The following is an 18,000-nucleotide window of genomic DNA, read 5'->3' as shown; positions in this document are numbered from 1 at the left end:
TATTAGCTATTATTAACTATTAATTGTATTTGATTTATTGTAACTATATTAAATGTATTATTTTAACTATTTATTTTATCTATTCACTTATGATTCACTATTAATATTTATATATCTTTAGAAATATTAATACACATGCAGTATATTATTTAAATGTCCAGCTTTTTTATGACAAAAATATAAATATATTGTTTTACATTAATTTCAGTATCAACAACAACAAAAAAAAATACTTATTAGAATTTTCTCTTATACATTTTGTGGTTTTTGGTTGTTTTGCCTCTTGAGAAACTATTTTGTTAGTAGTAGTAAATAAATGTTAAAAAGGCATAATTATAACAATTATTTGCCAAAATGCTATGTTTAAGCATTTCAAAAAAGAAAAAAAAATATAAAAATATAATTATCATTATTATTATTTATTTTTATTTTTTTCTTTGCAGAATTACACTCCCTGTGGCAGAATGAGGAGCGAGCTGCTACAGTCACCAAGAAGACCAATGAGATCTGGCATCGCCGCCACGACTACTGGCTACTCGCTGGCATCATACAGTATCCTTAAAAAAAAAAAGAAAGAAATAAAAGCAGCCTTTTGCATGCATGTACACATGTGAGTGTCTTTCAGATGTGTTCAAAGACGAGCAAAGCATGAAATGCACCTTAACTCACCGTCTCAGACATGGTTACGCTCGTTGGCAAGATATTCAGAACGATGTCCGGTTCGCCATTCTCAACGAACCCTTCAAGGGAGAGATCAACAGAGGAAACTTCCTGGAGATCAAGAACAAGTTTCTGGCCAGGAGATTCAAGGTATTCTGAAAAGAATGACATTTTTCTTGTGTTCGTGTCATGTCATTGGAGTTAGTAACACCGTTTATGTGTGTCTCCTGCAGCTGCTTGAGCAGGCTCTGGTGATTGAAGAACAGCTGCGCAGGGCTGCGTATCTGAACATGACTGAAGACCCCTCTCACCCCTCCATGGCTCTCAACACACGCTTCAGTGAAGTGGAGTGTCTGGCCGAGTCCCACCAGCACTTGAGCAAGGAATCCATATCCGGAAACAAACCTGCCAACGCCGTCCTACACAAAGGTGCATCATCTGACATTCAAAAATTCAACTCCTGAATGTGACTCCTCATAGAAGTTGACACCAACTATTTTTTGTATGTGCTTCTAATAGTATTGAAACAGCTAGAAGAGTTGCTCAGTGACATGAAAGCAGATGTCACACGTCTTCCGGCGACCATCGCCAGGATACCGCCGGTCGCCGTGAGGCTGCAGATGTCTGAAAGGAACATCCTCAGCCGTTTGGCCAGCAGAGGACCAGACACACAGTCTCAGCAGGTACACAATCACCCGCCTGTGCTCGTATGGTTTATGCTTGGACTATATCTGATGGGTTTTTATAGTCTACAGTAGTTTGGTGTCCCCTGAGTTAGTAGGGGTGTAACGATTCATCAGTATGGATCGATAACATCGATACGATGCATCGATGTCACACTTAAAATATCGATACTAGTATAAAGAGTCACCTTATTTGACACTGTCCACATTTTCACATAAAATCCGTCTATGCATTACCGCCAACACGTGCATTCTCGCTCAAACTCATGTATCAGGACTCGGTATAAGGACTGCCTGAAGGCACAAGGTGAGAATAAAAGATGCTCGGGATTGTTTGCGGAACGGTTGAGCGCTGTGTAAAAACTTTTCAGCGAACACATCTGAAGCGCGCACACACGACCGCACCACGCGAATACTAAATCGATCCTAGTAAAAACAGTCGCTTAGGCATGTCTTAATGTAAACAGTTCAGAAAGAAAAGGCATGTGTATCAGTATATTAAATCCGTGCTTTTGTTCTCTAAGTGAAAGCAAACTAATAATAAATCTAATACTGTCAAAGAAAAATACAAGTGATCACTGCTCCTGACTAAATAACCTTTGTAACATCAAAAAAGTATGAATCCATATTTAATTTATACAGTGAAGACTGCAGTTATTCTAGATGTATTACATTTCTGTAGCATACCTTAAAATGTATTTTAGACTGAGCTGAAAAGCACTGTTTATTCAACTTGTATCTTTGTATTTATTTTCTCCTATTACTTGTAATTTGGTTATCTGTATTAAAAAAAAAAAAAACTATTTTTAGCACTGAGCCCATATTAGCATATATTTTCCAATTGTTTATTTACACAATGTGAAAATTTAAATGTTTGTTATATATTTTGCTTGCATTTGCGAGTTAATAAAAATGTAGATGGTGGTTTAAAATAGATTTATAATATAAAAATATAGATATATCGATCGATATACTCCTGTATCGAATTGAATCGTATAACTTTTTGAGGTATTGGCAAATATCATATCGCTGGTATTGAGAATCTATATCATATTGTATAGTGCCGATCCATCCGATTTACTCCCCTACAAGTTAGCTATTCTCTATAACACATTACTGGTTACTACTACAGACTTTATTTTCCAAGAAATCATTCACTTTCTAAATTGATTGTGAAAACACAGCCTTATTCAAAACGTGTCAAGTAAAAATTATTTTTTTTCCAAAGTAAAACATGAGGCCATGCATTTTAGTCAGAGAAAAAACACAGGATAGTCTATTTTTGTTGTTGTTGTTAAACTTTTGAAAGGCTTTGCAATGTGTCAATTTAACTCAATGCCACATCTACCATGCATAAATTATAGACCGCAACAAATACAGAAATAAAACAGTCAAAATTACCTTCACGTTATAAATTTTTTAGGCCATTTTAAGTCATCAAAAGCCTGAATTTTGAAGTATGCATCATGCTGCAGTTTTTCCTTTCATTTGTGTCGTATCTCTTTGATCTGCTGTTAACTGTGTGTTCACGTTGCCAGGTCCAGCAGTAGTCTGCAGCAGACGCCAGTCCTCCGAGCGCCGCACACCATGTCTACATTCCTGATTGCACATGAAATCTCATCTTAGCTTGAATCCACACCCTTGTACTGTCCGCTCAACCCTGGGGGCTGTGGATATTTGAGCTGTTGTTGTTTTTTTATTATTTTCCTAATTAATATTGTTTACATAATATCGTTGATGATGGTTTTTGGGACCTCAATAAAAATGTTCAATAAAAAGGACTCCGTTTCCTTTTATTCATGTGGTGGTTATTGTGCATTATAACTGTAGAGGAGTTTGTTTCTTCATATCAACAGATTTGGAGAAATGTAGCGTTGGTGAGCAAGTGATGTGATGACACAAAAACAAATGGCATATGAGAGTTGAAGTTTTTAATAACCGACTAGTTTCAACATTTTCACAAGCGTCCAATGTAAAGAACACAGACACAAATTTCAAGAGATGCATTTCATTTCTACTCATTTAAATTCACTTCACAATCTAAGCCTTTCAATATCAACATGCCTCCGTAATCCTGAATCTTCTAATGATTTTATAATTCATAGTTACATAAAATGTGAGACCTGCAGCTATTTCTATGTTTCTAAAAAGTCTCCTATTTCTCATAAAATCATTTGTCTAATAAATGGTTTAAACCTGCACCATTTAATCTTAAGCATCCCCATCATCCACCCTAAAACCCGAACCCACATCAGTCAAAATACTTTTACCTCCAAAACCCTCAACACAATCTAATCTCATTGTCAGTCCTCTGGACCGGTGGTCTCGCCCTCTTCATCCTCGTCCTCTCCTCCAGAGATGTTCTGATTCATGCGGGACAGCAGCAGAGGGAGATTTATTCGACCGGTGTTGTCCTCTTCATCATCATCATCATCTTTAGGAGGGTAGAAGCGTCGAGCCTTGGCCACAAAATCTTCAGCAGCATCCAGATAAATCAGCCGGTCCTGAGCGCAGTGCAAATATTACAGAGGTCAAAGTGAACAAGGGGAAGTCTGTCTCAACTAAAGCAGGTTCATTTGAGACGTTCATACACACATATAGGACCTATAAATAAATATATATATATATATATATATATATATATATATATATATATACACACACTTTTTATTTTATATCGAATATTTCATTTTAATATTTTGAATAGAATGTTTTTTTTTTTTTTTTTTTTTACTTTTAACTAATTTCTAACTTGCTTTTATTTAATATACAATACATTTATTTTGTGCATGTTAAGTAGTATGGCTCAAGTCCCTTTTTTAAAAATGCTTAAAATGAATAATTTATCAAAATACCTTCAGAAATTACCAGCGATATAATTTTAACCACCCGTTGCCACTGAAATATGCTAATCTATGCTTAATTACTTGGGAAAAGTAAAATAAACATTATTAGTTCATTAATTTTTTGTTTTGTTTTCTGACAGTTGTGCATTGGTGGTTTTTGTTTATATTAAATGTATTAATAATGTAAATAATCACATTTATTCTAAATATTGATATTTGTATTATATTTGATATAAAATGCATTTAAAAATAGTAATATTTTTATATTAAATTATTTCAATATTTTTGAATACATAAATTATATTAATCTTCATTTATAGCACCTCACTTAAAATAGAAGAACACATTTAAATGCAGCATCAGTATTTACATGACTTATATGAACTCTTTCTGATAGTTTGTGATTGCTCAGAGTTGTAGTTTGAGTGAGAAGCTCACCAGGATGAAGAGGTATCTCTCGGGTGGAGCCTCTTTGCGGTTGAATATGGATGTCTCGGTGTGGAGGGTCTGCAGCAGGCTGCGGGCGACCGCTGCGTTTCTCATGCGGTCATATGACGCGCTGGTGGACACAGTCAGCAGAGACTCGGCTTCAGCCATGAACCCTGAGAGAAGAACCCGAGCATCTCAGTGACAGACGGTCTCCGAATCACTGGAGCATCATCTCTCACACATCATCTCTTACCCAGATTCTCTAAGATCATCTTCCACTTATCTCGCACCTCTCTTCTCATGTCTCTCATGGCCTCGATGTCGACGCTCAGACGCCGGTAGCCCTGCCGGACAGAAGACATGAAGCATCACGCTTGACCTCTAGAGGGTCACATCTATACACACTCACACACATATATATATATACACGCTCACCTAAAGGATTATTAGAAATACCATACTAATACTATGTTTGACCCCCTTTAGCCTTCATAACTGCCTTAATTCTACTTGGCATTGATTCAACAAGGTGCTGAAAGCATTCTTTAGAAATGTTTTCCCATATTGATAGGATAGCATTTTGCAGTTGATGGAGATTGTGGGATGAACAGGGCACAAAGCTCCCGTTCCACCACATCCCAAAGATTGGGTTGAGATCTGGTGACTGTGGGGGCCATTTTACTACAGTGAACTCATTGTCATGTTCAAGAAACCAATTTGAAATGATTCGAGCTTTGTGACATGATGGTGCATTGTCCTGCTGGAAGTAGCCATCAGAGGATGGGTACATCATGGTGGTCATAAAGGGATGGACGTGGTCAGAAACAATGCTCAGGTAGGCCGTGGCATTTAAACAATGCCCAGTTGGCACTAAGGGGCCTAAAGGTGGTCGCACACCGGACGAGAAGCGCAGCGCCGCGTCGCGCCACGTCTTTAAAATTCGAACACATTATTCTCTATGGGTGTACACACACCGGCGGCGCCATTCGGCGTCTGTCCGCGGCGCCCAGCTACGACTCAGAACGCTGTTCAAATTTCTGCCGCGCCACAGAGCGCCATCCGCATAGTTTTATATTAAAAAAACCCAGATGTTATAAACTGAAACTGAAATTAAAATACAGTACACTTGTTTCATTCAAATGAAACATTACAAAAAGTGTTTGGTTAAGTTTTCAGCTGCACAGTTGCCTAGACAACAGATACAACAAAACAATAACAGACTTATTATAATAACACAGATTCTTTTCATTAATTAACGTTCAAAACTCAGCTTTTATCAATTAAAATCATATATTTAAAATAATAATAATAGATGAAGTTAAAACTCTCCCATCTTGCTGCGAAATTGAGCTCACGCATATAGAATGTGCGCGTCCAGTGTGCGATACCTTGAGTTGTCCTACATGTGGCGCGACGCGGCGCTTCTCGTCCGGTGTGCGACCGCCTTAAAGTGTGCCAAGAAAACATCCCCCACACCATTACACCACCACCACCAGCCTGCACAGTGGTAACCAGGCTTGATGGATCCATGTTCTCATTCGGTTTACGCCAAATTCTGACTCTACCATCTGAATTTCTCAACAGAAATCGAGACTCATCATACCAGGCAACATTTTTCCAGTCTTCAACTGTCCAATTTTGGTGAACTCGTTCAAATTGTAGCCTTTTTTCCTATTTGTAGTGGAGATGAGTGGTACCCAGTGGGGTCTTCTGCTGTTGTAGCCCATCCGCCTCAAGTTGTGCGTGCTGTGGCTTCACAAATGCTTTGCTGCATACCTCGGTTGTAACGAGTGGTTATTTCAGTCAAAGTTGCTCTTATCAGCTTGAATCAGTCGGCCAATTTTCCTATGAAATCTAGCATCAACAAGGCATTTTCGCCCACAGGACTGCCGCTTACTGGATGTTTTTCCCTTTTCACACCATTCTTTGTAAACCCTAGAAATGGTTGTGCGCTACAAATCCCAGTAACTGAGCAGATTGTGAAATACTCAGACCGGCCCGTCTGGCACCAACAACCATGACACACTCAAAATTGCTTAAATCACCTTTCTTTCCCATTCTGACATTCAGTTTGGAGTTCAGGAGATTGTCTTGACCAGGACCACACCCCTAAATGCATTGAAGCAATATGTGATTGGTTGATTAGATAAGTGCATTACTGAGAAATTGAACAGATGTTCCTAATAATCCTTTATGGCATGGCATATTAAATATATATATATATAATAATTATTATTTTAATTTTTTTGCAGATGTGTTGTGCTTGTCGTACGTGAGTGCCCCGCTGGGTTTGGGCTCGGGTCTGCAGCAGGTTGTAGAGCGTGCGGTCGTCGTCTCTCTCGGAGTGGGAGGGGTCTCCGGGCTCGTTCCACAGATTGGTCTCTTGGTCCCGCCTTTTTTTCGCCTCGCGGTCGAAATATTCTAACGTGTCGTGACTGACACAAACACACAAACAAAACGTCACCATACATACGAGGACGAAAACTGTGCGAATATTCGTATCATGTGTGTTTGCTATCACTTTGTAATTAGCAGTTAACCCGTTTCCTTTTTAATTCAAATTTGTATTTCCTGTCAGGCCACAGGAAAAGCAGAAGCACGTTGTGAAGTGAGTAATGAATTAAATATATTTATAAAAAATACTATTTATACTTGTTGAAGAGTTAGTCGCTGTTAAAACTTTTAGTAAGTTTACTCAGTTTTGAAATAAAGAAACTTAAAGTAAGAAGAAATAGTATATTTATTTTGAGCGACATCATAAACTCAAAACATAATTCAAGTATAATACCTAAGTAAAGGTCTCTTTTCTTCCTCGTCCTCATCATCCTCACAGCAGCAGCAACAGCAGAATCGTATACAGAACTTCTTGAAGGCGGCACCCATCCTCAAAACACAAAACTAGAAGATGGCAAAGAAAAAGTCAAAGTTCGAGAGGTGAGTTTTAAACACCACATCTGTTTCTACTACAGGAGAGATTCGTCTTGCCTTTCTTCAAGCTGTCAGAGTCATATACGGTTCTTCAGGGTGAGCCTCAGCATTCGTTAAGTATTTTCAGATTTGAAAATAACAGTGGGATGTATTGCTTTAAATTATAACTTACCCCAGAAACTCCTGGCAAGACGCTGGATCCATCAATTCAGATCTAAACACAGTTTTCTCTTATTCAGAAGTGAAGCATCTTTTGGGGTCCAGAGAGCGAGCGACTAAAACATCTCAGTGTCTCTCTAGAATGAATAACATCACAGTTTAGTCATGAGTCTGAGCTGTGTAACCCGAGGCCATCACAGACCTCTAAATAAAGCCACTCGTCCTACAGCCACCAAAACACACACAAGCTTTTACCTCCGACAACGTTAGGTTTTGCTTTGCATATCCAGAACTTCATAAAATTTTAAACAGTCATAGAGAAAACGAAGCAGGTTTGAAGTAAAAAACAAAACAAAAGAGTGATTACATAACACAGTTGCTTCATATTATTATGAAAACAAATAATCCTAAACCTCTTGCTCACATTTCACTGGCAAAATAATCAAACCTAAATACCAGATTTGAGAAGCATGAAACAGCAGGTCAGTGTTGTTTTAGTATTAATTATAAACTTTTATAGTTTTTGATTTTGCTTTTATTGTTTACATTTTCAGTCAATTTCATTTAGTAATTTTATGCATTTTGTATTATAGTAAACTAAATTATTTTTATGTAATAATTTCAGTGCTTAAACTTATTTGTTTTTCATCTAATATTTATGTTTGACTTTTTTACAAATATTTCCAGCAGGTGAAATTCAGAGATAAGTGTAAAACTCATGTTGTCAGTAGGATGTCTAATACAAAATGCAGATTATTATTATTATAATTTTTGCCAGCTGTCATCCATCATAAATTGGGTAGGAATTACTGTCTAAAGTTTGTGGCCACAAAAAACCCAGAACTAAACAGACACTTGTGAATTTTGCTTTGCATATACAATTAAATTTTACAGTCCTTAAGGAGTAACAGACACTATTGCATCATTTCGGTTCTGTGGCTGAAAGTTTGTCTAAAAGTGAGACAAACCTGCAAATGTGTTCAAAGATCACTTTAAAATTAATACATGAACCAACAAAATGATATGCAATAAAGACAGAAATAGAGAAGTGTTTGATGTGTGATACTCATGTGAGAGGCTCATAGTCTGTGTCTTATCACAAGGTAGGCTGGGTACAACTTATTCTGCCAGAGGCTTTTAACTTAAAAAGCATAATCCAAATAATAATTACAATTTTAAAAAGTTGACATTATAGGAGTATATAGGGTTTTAGGGTTACTGTTTAATTAACTATACATCTGAAAAAGGTAACAGAGATTCTGTATAAACTGTTTGTTCATATTTATTAAATGTTGATTATAAAAAAAAAATCATGATTTTTGAGGTTACATGACAGAATTCTGTATAGCTTCATATTACTTAAAATTAGTATAAAAATATCATTCACACAGAACCTGAATCATAAGTGAATTCAAGTGAACTGCAAAATATATTTTGCACAAACAAATGTGGATACAGTCCATAAAGGTCCCCCAAAAAAGAAAGTTCAGATACAAAATAAATCTAAATAACGAAAGCAACTTGTAATTTCACTGAGGGGAAACTGTAACAAAGGCACACAAGTACAAGCCAAGGAAGGCTGCGAAACAAAGTACAGAACAGGATTTTAAAAAGATTATAAAAACATTATTAGCGATAGCATTGATAAACTAACTACGACGTGTGCCGTCCCTTAAAAGGAAGCATAATACCCTGTAAAAGTGTTTTTTTTTCTCCTCTCTGTTAAAACCATTAAGCTTGCTTTTTCAAGCCAACTATTAATGTAGGACACATTCACATTTCTATTAGACAAAACTTATCAAACAACTAGTGACCATGCCTTATAAATTGCTCTGCCCTGTATGAATGTGGTAAACATGAGTGTATAATCAAACAAACTTTGGACAGTAATGCTCTGTGAGAAAAGCAAACTGACATGCAATAAAGAAAGGAGAGAAATAAAAGCATGCATTTAAAAAACAAAAAGGCCCATTATATTCATATGGATTTTGAGCTGCTCTGAACCAGTTTTTATAGAATAAAATCAAGCACAAAAGTTGTGCTGCAGCATATTTTATACAAATACTCTGGTCGTAGTTGCCCGGATATGTTGATTTAAGACGTAATTGTAAAATCAAACTCTTAATCATTTACATTATTAGACAAATTATCATATACATGGCAGGATGCTGATCTATGCTACAGATGAATGCATTTACTTTTAATAATCTTATACAGCAATGTTTGGCCACAAGAGCCAATTGCAAACCATAATAAGATCTAAAACAATAATTACAATTAGTAGGAATGTGTGTGCATGTTTGATAAAGGCATAAGTAAAAGCAGAATGAGAAACCACAGCATTTTTGGCACAGAAATGGTCCTAGACTTCAGTTGTGTTCACAAGGGGACAACAGTGGTTTTAGGCACAATCGATTTTCCCCTGACCTCTTATACAGCACAAGCTGCTCTCTGATAACTTCCTGTGCATGTTTCCAGCTCTTGTTGGGTTTGACAGTATGAGTTATGACCTTGTGTCCATGTGCCGAAGTAGTACATTTATATAAAATTATACTTCAGTGTAAAGTGCAGCCAAACTTTCCTAGTGACAACCTCCCGCCAGTCAAACTCAATGCTGTGTCTCCTCTTGACAGCTGTAGTATGAATATGGCACAGTCAGCTATAAAGTTATCACAATGTAAACTGTGCCTGGATAAAGAGTCGAAGCCAGAGATCACCGACGTGGGACGTGGACTTCATTTATATGCTGCCTGAGATGAGACATGAACTCGAACATGGTGGCGGCCAGTGACTGGTGGATGAGGTAACGTGGCAGGTGACCCTGTTATAAGAAAATAATTAATAATTCATTTATTTTTACTGACACAGAATAGCGTACACAGTTTGCGTTCAGCTCATTTTCTTCAAAATGGTGATACGGAGAGACACAAAGGAGACGAATTGTTGAATAAAGTCATTATTTTTGTCTTCTTTGTGTAGAAAAACCATTTGGCGTCGCTTCATAAAGTTACGATTGAACCACTGAATCAGGAGTATTCTGATGATGTCTTTCATACTTTTCTGGACCTTGACAGAGTGAGTTACTTGGCAGTCAATGGGACAGTCACAAGCCTCTCAGTTTTCATCCGAAATATCTTAAATCGTGTTTCCAAAGATGAATGAAGCTTTTACGGGGTTTGGAACAACATGGGGGTAAGAGATTAATGACAAAATTTACATTTTGGGGTGGAGTAACCCTTTAATGTTATGGGATTGTTCAAATCTCTAATTCTATGCATTTGCAAAGCCAATAGTATTGATGCTTGCCTTTTAAAACAACTGATTAAAAACATAATTTGACTTTGTTCAATGGCTTACATGTGTAAACTGGCAGTGACTGAAGCTCTTACCTTAAGGTCTGTATTGAGGACCCAGATGAAGGTGCAAACTGAAGGGTTACTGCTAGATTTCAACACCACAAATCCACCAGGACCATTTTCCCCTCTGAAAGAGAGAAGGAGAGAGAGAGTTTAGTTTACAGTTTTAAGTTCTCCTCTTTTTTATTTGCTGTTGAAGCCGAAGCAGACCTGACGTAGCGACTGTGAGGGGGTTTGCTGCTGTGACTGGTGGCCATTCCTGCAGAGATGTAACAGTCTCGCCTGCACTCCACCCGACGAACGTTCACAAAGTCCCTGAAGATGAAGAACGAGAAAAGACAGTTTGAACACTTTGGCTTCCCAAGAATTTGAAGAGCCAATCAAAACAGCTACAAATCATAATAAATATGAAATATGCACTGTTTTCACATTTTAAACAGACTCACCTGGGAGACACGACACCTCCTGCGGCTCCTGCAGAAACATCATAAGACACCATTGTGTTTTCATCCACTCTCTGTAAAATCTGTACACCGATCAGAAAAGAACACACAGAGAACATTAATTGTATGCAGGACACTTACAAACAGCTTCTTACTTCAAGGCTGTTTAAAAACTCAAAACCATCCCACAAAAAATATTACATTTTTATAGCTTCTTAAGAGTTTTATTTATGTCCTTTTTTGTTTCTATGACTAGCATGGAAAGTCAGCGAGAAAACAGAAAACAATAGGGATTGATGTATATGTGGGTCATCAGCATAAATACCCCCCTGTGGAAGCAAGACCTATTTTACACATCCATTTAGTTTTCATTCAGCAAGGACGCATTAGACTGATCGAAAGTGACAGTGAAGACATTTATAATATCACAAAAGATTTCCATTTTTATTTTGTATTTCAAATAAATGCTGTTCTTTGGAGCTTTCATCAAAGAATCCTGGAATGTATGCAATGTATCATAGTTACAGAATTATTACATTTTGGTACATTTTAAAGTGTAGATGTGTCTTCACTGTTAATACATTCCTCACACCAACATGTGTTTCAGCTGACGTTAATGGAGGCATCTGTGCGTGTATGTGTACCTGACAAACAGACACCGTTCTGTTCCACTGCACCATCTTCTCCGGCTGTAAAATGACCTCCTTATTCACCACCTCTGCTTTACACTGCAAGAGTGACTAAAACAGCCAAAACACAGGTAAGTGACTGATTCTCTATATATTGAACGAACATGAAGTAAGACACAAAAAGGCTCATAATACAGATGGAAAATACCTTTAAAATAAACGTTTTCCCGTGGAATGGGATTTCAAGTGTATATACTGCATCGCCCATCTCCTAAGAATGAAAACATCGTATTAGACCAACAACAAAACCAGAAACAAATCAAGACTGCAAGCATGTACATGTACATACATTAGCCTTCTCAAACTTCCAGTTTTCCTCTTGTGTCAGTATTTGTTCCACCACTGCCATGGCCTCACGTCCCTGTCGTATAAACTGCTTGTCCTTAAAAACAAGTGATTAGACAAAGTGATCTGCTGTGCTTTTTATGGAATAAACGTTCTTATTACTCTCCGACGGACAGAAATTTTGCCATTTTCAAACATTTATTTTTTCCAAACCTAATCAAGAAAAAGAAAACAAGCATTTGATTACTTGTTCTGTTAGTTCTTTCCTGCTGAGACCTTCATCAAACTCCTCATCTGAACCTACAGGACAAACACAAACATTAGGCAGGAAGCAAAGCAAAAACAGACAATGAGTTGCATTAGAAAAAAGGGAATGGCGTTACCTGCCAGGGACTCTGGCGGAGAGTAAAACTGTCCGTCAGACATGGGTCTAGGGTAGATCAGAGGAGCCGGCTCACATGCGGCATTAACTGCTGCCAGATACACTGCAGGAGATGAGAAAATGATGTGTGAGGACTTCCCCCAAACATCAGTGACAGTCAGTAAGCATCTCCAGAGCAAAGCGGAAGCATGTTTCCCTTCCCAAAGCTTTAAGTGATGTGACTTTACATGACCACAACACAATTAAAATGACAAAAGGGATTTTTCTTCCTCTTTGAAAGGGTTTGTACTATGCAGATATTCTCACATGTTCACAACGCAAAGTTTCCAAGTCTACCCAGAACATTTATTTAAATACTAAAAAGCCAAACTGACTCGCTCAGAAATGATGACACCTATGATGTCACAACCAAAAACTTTATTAACATATGATCAGCCACATTTGTATACAACGATAAAGTTCAGTATTATTACACATCTCAAATGAAAAAAAAAAGGTCAGCCAATCATAATTTCTCAAGTCACATTTCTCGAAGGCACAAATGTAAAAAAAAAAAAAAAAAAAAAACTTTAAACTACTGATTTGTGTCAGTTCAATATAGCCCTGAATTTCTTTTATAATAAAAAAAAAAAAAAAAAAAAAAAACACTTACCTCTTTCATCCTCCGCTTCCTGTGTGAGAACTTTGAAATCCAGGAACCAGGTTTCCAACCATGCCACCACAAAAGAGGTGATGGGAAGAACATAGCCAAAAGCATTCTGACTGAACAACTGCGAAAACAAAAGGTGAACTAGCATGTCCCACACCTATTTCTATCATCACATATAGTAAAACATATGAGGAATTCAGAGCTGCTAGTGGTCTATCTGAGGAACCAACACTATGTAACTTCATTTCAATTCAATTTAGGCATTAAAATAGATTGGTTAGAAAGACAAAAGATAAATATCTTACATCTGACCAGATAACTTTGGCAATGAGGAAGGCACTGGTCACCAGAGTAGTGATCTGAGATAATAATAATAAAAAAAAAAAAAAAAAAAAAAAGAGATTGATCATGACGAGTGACCTTTAAAATCTAAAAACTCAAAAGTATAAAAAAAATACATGGAAGTACCTAAAAATATCAACTGTTTAAAAAAAAAAAAAAGTAAATATTGAGATTTATATAGGCTGAGGTCTTTCTTACCGCGATAACCCACCAGTGTCTCAATCGAAATGCAGCATAACCAAGCTGCAAACACAGAAACCTAAACACAGCTAAAAGCTGAGAGCAACAAGCAAATGAAAAATAGAGAGAGCTTATTGTTTATGAAGTAATAACTTTAGGATTTAGCAATGACTGTAAGGGAGTATAAGAGCGTTTCAACATGTTTCTAGAATGAATTCACTGTTTTGCAGGTATGAGGGCAGCTTCAATACATAATGAAGCCTTTTTATACCCCAATTTCACCCAAAACTCGCTTGTACAAGAAATGCTGTAGGGGACGAGCACTGTCCAAGTACATCTATTGATGTCACATGCTAAAAAGTGTGAAAGTAGTGAGACTGCAACTGTGTGAATCACTGTTTCACTCACATCATGCTCTATAATATTTTAATAAACAGACGAATGCTTTACCAAACAAAAAATAAAATACCAAAACTGGAACAGTTTAATGATCAGCATGTTCTACAGTTGATTTAAGTGTGAGTAGTTTGTGTATTTCTTTTAGACTGGACTAAACAGCATGAAAGACTCGGAGAGATCATTTCAAACCAACAGCAGAGAGAACTCAGTTACAAAAATATACCATATTTTATTATGGCTCAATAAGTAACAAGACATTTGCTTTAAGATACTTACAAAGATATCAAAGAAAGATGACTTAAAGTTGTATTTAACAACCTCATTCTCAAGACTTTCCCATATATTCTTACTGATCTGAGAGAGACAGAGAAAGGCAAATCAAGCATGCGTCCTTACAATATTAACATTGAAAACCTTTAAATGCACATAAATGTACTGTTTTATATGTCACATGCTAAAGATACATATTAAATTACTATATCAAAATATATAATATATCTGGATTGAGTAATGCCAAAGGAGCGATGTGGACATCATAAGATTAAAAATGTAAACTGATTTAATATAAAGCTATTTTAATGTTATTGCAATATATTTATTATTCAAATTATTTAGAAATCTGTTGCTGTTATTGTATTGCTTCATTTAGCTCGTGTAAATCTAGCCTATAATTTGTTTGCCGTTTTATGCACAATAAAATCTCAACTGTTTAAATTGCTCATTGAACTGTTTTAAATGCAATTTGTATTGTGATAAGAAAAAATGTAATTATAAAGCATGCATTACTCTAGGCGATACAGTGTGATTAATTAGGCAGGTTGCGGGGGAATCATGATGCCGAAAAGGCCTCCGAAAACCACTCTGGACCCCTCAAATCCAAGCAATCTCCTTTTTGAACTTTTAACATCTGGCCAGCGCCTCAGAGCACCGAACACCAGGACACTCAGGCACAAGTAAAGGCAATCTACCTCATGAACTCTTAAATGTTCTCCCCTACTGTTCAATAAATAGATGTGCAATACCACTTTTATTTAATAGTACACTACATCTTATTCCATTCCTTGTAAATTATATTCTATTGCATCTATATATCTCTACTGTATCTCTGTTATACATACAAATTTTGTCTATTTATGTTTATTTACATAAATGTATTTTATTCACATATCTTTATTTCTTATTATCTGTGTGTTTTTGTTGTCTTGTGTACTGGAAGCTTCTGCCACCAGAACAAATTTATTTTATGTGCAAACATACTTGGCAATAAAGCTCTTTCTTATACATTTATATGATTAAATACTTTGCATATAAAATATACTTTAACCATATATATTTAGTATAGTAAAAATACATAACATATGAAACTATCTGTTAACTTTTTATCTAAATATTCACATGTTGTTTCTAATTGATTATTATTTTTATTATTAAAAGAGATACAATTATACATTTAATATGCAAATATTGCATAGCTCTATTTTAATCAGAGGAAGTGAAACCGGCACGTACAATTAACTGTAACATGCGTGCCACACGACTACGGGCGAAGTTAAAAAAGGAAGTACAAACTGAATGACAAATAAAAGCTATCAGCATTGGGCAATAAGACAGTTTGTAAACAAAAACAAAAACTTACATTTAATTCAATGATCCAGAGCAGAGCGATGAAGAGGAGGTCAAACGTGACGAAGAGGCAGAATGTTCTGCGTACGTCTGAGAAGGCTTTCCTCTCTCCGGGGGGCAGCAGGGGGTATTTAGGGGAGGGAAGGGAGAGAGACGCCTGGGAATACGAGGCATTCAAAGAAGCAATGGCTGGAAGACTCCCTTCCAACTCGCTGTAGTCCACGCCACTCGGCATAACTACATTCAGCTGGAGCACATTCCCTGAACCAAAGAAAAAAAGATGATCAAACGGTCTAACAACAAGTCAGTCTTATGCAATTATACACAAACTGAAAGCACAGTGATCAGAGCAACAGACTGGAGGACAAGATCTAATCAAGAAGCCTTTGACTTTTAAAACCGGTCTAAAGTCATGGCTTAACAAAAGGCTTGCCCTCGGAAGTGTATCTGATTGCATATTATATTGTATATGCACTAAATATTTTGCATTTCTGTGTAGGGTAATACATATATTTTTGAATATGAATAATTTTTTGTGTTTTTTTTTTTTTTGTGAATGGTGTGACAATTGTACATGATCACTAAATGCCATTAATTTCCATATAATTTGTGTTTGTGAACTGATATGGCAGCCTCGAAAACAGTTTTAAGCATTAATTCTAGTCTGTCATTCTTATGAACAATTTGTCATTGTGACAGCAGGTCAGGTGATAAGCCATTCTAACTTTTAACACAAGGCATTCAGGTTTGATAACACTCTCTTCCCTATTTGTCCAAATAATTATTGCAAAAATTAATAAAATCGTGTGAAATAAATACACCAGATAATAAACACTGGGGAAGCAAAATTATCACATAATAATTCTGCACTGTCGACATGCTTACAGTTCATCTACATGTGTCAAATAAGCTTTAAATATATATTTCACAATACAAATGGCCGACTAAATATCCCTTCATAAACACATTCTTGATATTTAGAACATACCTAATTAATATTCATGAGTACATTCGCACTTATTTGCCTAGTTAGCGCGTAAATCGGAGCATAAACAAGCTTGTAGCTCTAAACTTGAACATTTACGGACCTCCAACTTACACCAAACCGGCGGTTAGTTGACAGTTGAGACAAGTTGTTTTTAACTCATTTAAAACACCAAACCCTCTGTTAATCAAAATCAGTCGAGAGAGAGGCAAAAGTAAAGCCGAAACTCACCAGAATCAGAGCATAATTCTCACTAGCAGTCAGCAGCTACACTTCCGCGATGACGACTTGATGTGAGGAACGTCACATCCGTCAGCTGATCAACATACACCGCCAAGCCATACCCATCTCGCGCCAAATGATGCATCTTGTTTGATTTAGGCCTTCATTTTCACTCTTCAGCCGCGAGCGCTTCCGATCGAAAATGAAGGTCTGAATCAAACAAAATGCATCACTTGGTGCTGTATGTATATATAATGAGAAATCTGAATGAATTAGTTTAGTGTGAATGACTATTATCAAATTACCAGTCTATGTTGTAGTTTAACAACAGAGGTATTTTGGTTAACGTTTGTAAAGGATGTAATAAACACTATTATTAATAAGTAGTATTAATAAAATGGTTAAGTACGAAAGTAGATGACATTTTAGTCTCAAGTTATGCATGATTTCTAGTTAATGGATGGCCTGTTTCTCACCACAGCACCATAAACAGAAACCTGTTTTTCTTAAATATGTCATTGGTCTGGTCATGGGTTTCATTTCCTCCATCAGCCACGTTCCCATAACTCACCATAAAACACTATATTGTGTGAAGGAGGTCACAGAGTCACGTCTGGTGTGTGCCGCCCCGTCTGTCACAATGGCAAACACAGGGATCTGATGCAAACGTTAGACCTGGGGAGCTTCCTAACCCTGGATCCTCTGAATGGTGTGAAAGTCAGAGCAGAAGCTGTCAGCAA

At 36.7% G+C, this 18,000-nt stretch overlaps 3 protein-coding genes across 8 annotated transcripts in view; 1 reads left to right on the top strand and 2 right to left on the bottom strand.

Moving 5' to 3' along the window:
* The window catches only part of LOC113062414 (chromodomain-helicase-DNA-binding protein 4-like), a 31,946-nt gene extending 28,822 nt beyond the window's left edge, over positions 1–3,124 (top strand). For all 3 annotated transcript variants that reach the window (XM_026232248.1, XM_026232247.1, XM_026232246.1), the window contains exons 37-41: positions 444–552; positions 678–810; positions 894–1,089; positions 1,180–1,343; positions 2,882–3,124. In XM_026232248.1, the coding sequence (XP_026088033.1) occupies positions 444–552; positions 678–810; positions 894–1,089; positions 1,180–1,343; positions 2,882–2,893 (614 nt within the window). In that variant the 3' untranslated portion in view covers positions 2,894–3,124. The remainder of the gene's footprint in view (positions 1–443; positions 553–677; positions 811–893; positions 1,090–1,179; positions 1,344–2,881) is intronic.
* A 135-nt stretch (positions 3,125–3,259) lies between these two features.
* On the bottom strand, positions 3,260–7,833 carry LOC113062417 (melanoregulin). Its single transcript, XM_026232257.1, has 6 exons — positions 7,719–7,833; positions 7,407–7,516; positions 6,891–7,053; positions 4,872–4,962; positions 4,628–4,791; positions 3,260–3,847 (listed from the first exon to the last, which is right to left on the bottom strand). The coding sequence occupies exons 2-6, from the start codon at positions 7,499–7,501 to the stop codon at positions 3,647–3,649; spliced, it is 714 nt and encodes a 237-aa protein (XP_026088042.1). The 5' UTR covers positions 7,502–7,516; positions 7,719–7,833; the 3' UTR covers positions 3,260–3,646.
* A 1,138-nt stretch (positions 7,834–8,971) lies between these two features.
* LOC113062416 (stAR-related lipid transfer protein 3) lies at positions 8,972–17,962 on the bottom strand. Of its 4 annotated transcripts, none has more exons than XM_026232254.1 (15): positions 17,832–17,962; positions 16,067–16,314; positions 14,707–14,784; positions 14,050–14,127; positions 13,815–13,868; positions 13,513–13,630; positions 12,862–12,963; positions 12,726–12,778; positions 12,483–12,575; positions 12,342–12,404; positions 12,149–12,244; positions 11,508–11,587; positions 11,272–11,376; positions 11,095–11,188; positions 8,972–10,526 (listed from the first exon to the last, which is right to left on the bottom strand). In XM_026232254.1, the coding sequence occupies exons 2-15, from the start codon at positions 16,286–16,288 to the stop codon at positions 10,419–10,421; spliced, it is 1,344 nt and encodes a 447-aa protein (XP_026088039.1). In that variant the 5' UTR covers positions 16,289–16,314; positions 17,832–17,962; the 3' UTR covers positions 8,972–10,418. The 4 variants fall into 4 exon arrangements, with proteins under 4 accessions (XP_026088039.1, XP_026088038.1, XP_026088040.1 ...); XM_026232253.1 differs by lacking the exon at positions 17,832–17,962 and adding an exon at positions 17,270–17,372; XM_026232255.1 differs by lacking the exon at positions 17,832–17,962 and adding an exon at positions 17,142–17,264.
* Positions 17,963–18,000: the final 38 nt, after the last annotated feature.

Source organism: Carassius auratus, chromosome 44 (assembly GCF_003368295.1).
Source record: "Carassius auratus strain Wakin chromosome 44, ASM336829v1, whole genome shotgun sequence".
Taxonomy (NCBI): domain Eukaryota; kingdom Metazoa; phylum Chordata; class Actinopteri; order Cypriniformes; family Cyprinidae; genus Carassius; species Carassius auratus.
This window is presented reverse-complemented; position numbering and strand designations above follow the sequence as displayed.

What these genes read in the sequence shown, in the direction of transcription:
- LOC113062417 (XM_026232257.1), bottom strand. Translation starts at nt 7,501, where the DNA reads ATGGGTGCCGCCTTCAAGAAGTTCTGTATACGATTCTGCTGTTGCTGC. An exon ending in AAACCCAGCGGGGCACTCAC is followed by an intron (nt 4,963 to 6,890) that starts GTACGACAAGCA and finishes TCTGTCCGGCAG; the next exon opens with GGCTACCGGCGTCTGAGCGT. An exon ending in GATGATCTTAGAGAATCTGG is followed by an intron (nt 4,792 to 4,871) that starts GTAAGAGATGAT and finishes TTCTTCTCTCAG; the next exon opens with GGTTCATGGCTGAAGCCGAG.
- LOC113062416 (XM_026232254.1), bottom strand. Translation starts at nt 16,288, where the DNA reads ATGCCGAGTGGCGTGGACTACAGCGAGTTGGAAGGGAGTCTTCCAGCC. An exon ending in GACACTGGTGGGTTATCGCG is followed by an intron (nt 13,869 to 14,049) that starts GTAAGAAAGACC and finishes TTATTATCTCAG; the next exon opens with ATCACTACTCTGGTGACCAG. An exon ending in GGAGGTGTCGTGTCTCCCAG is followed by an intron (nt 11,377 to 11,507) that starts GTGAGTCTGTTT and finishes CTTCATCTTCAG; the next exon opens with GGACTTTGTGAACGTTCGTC.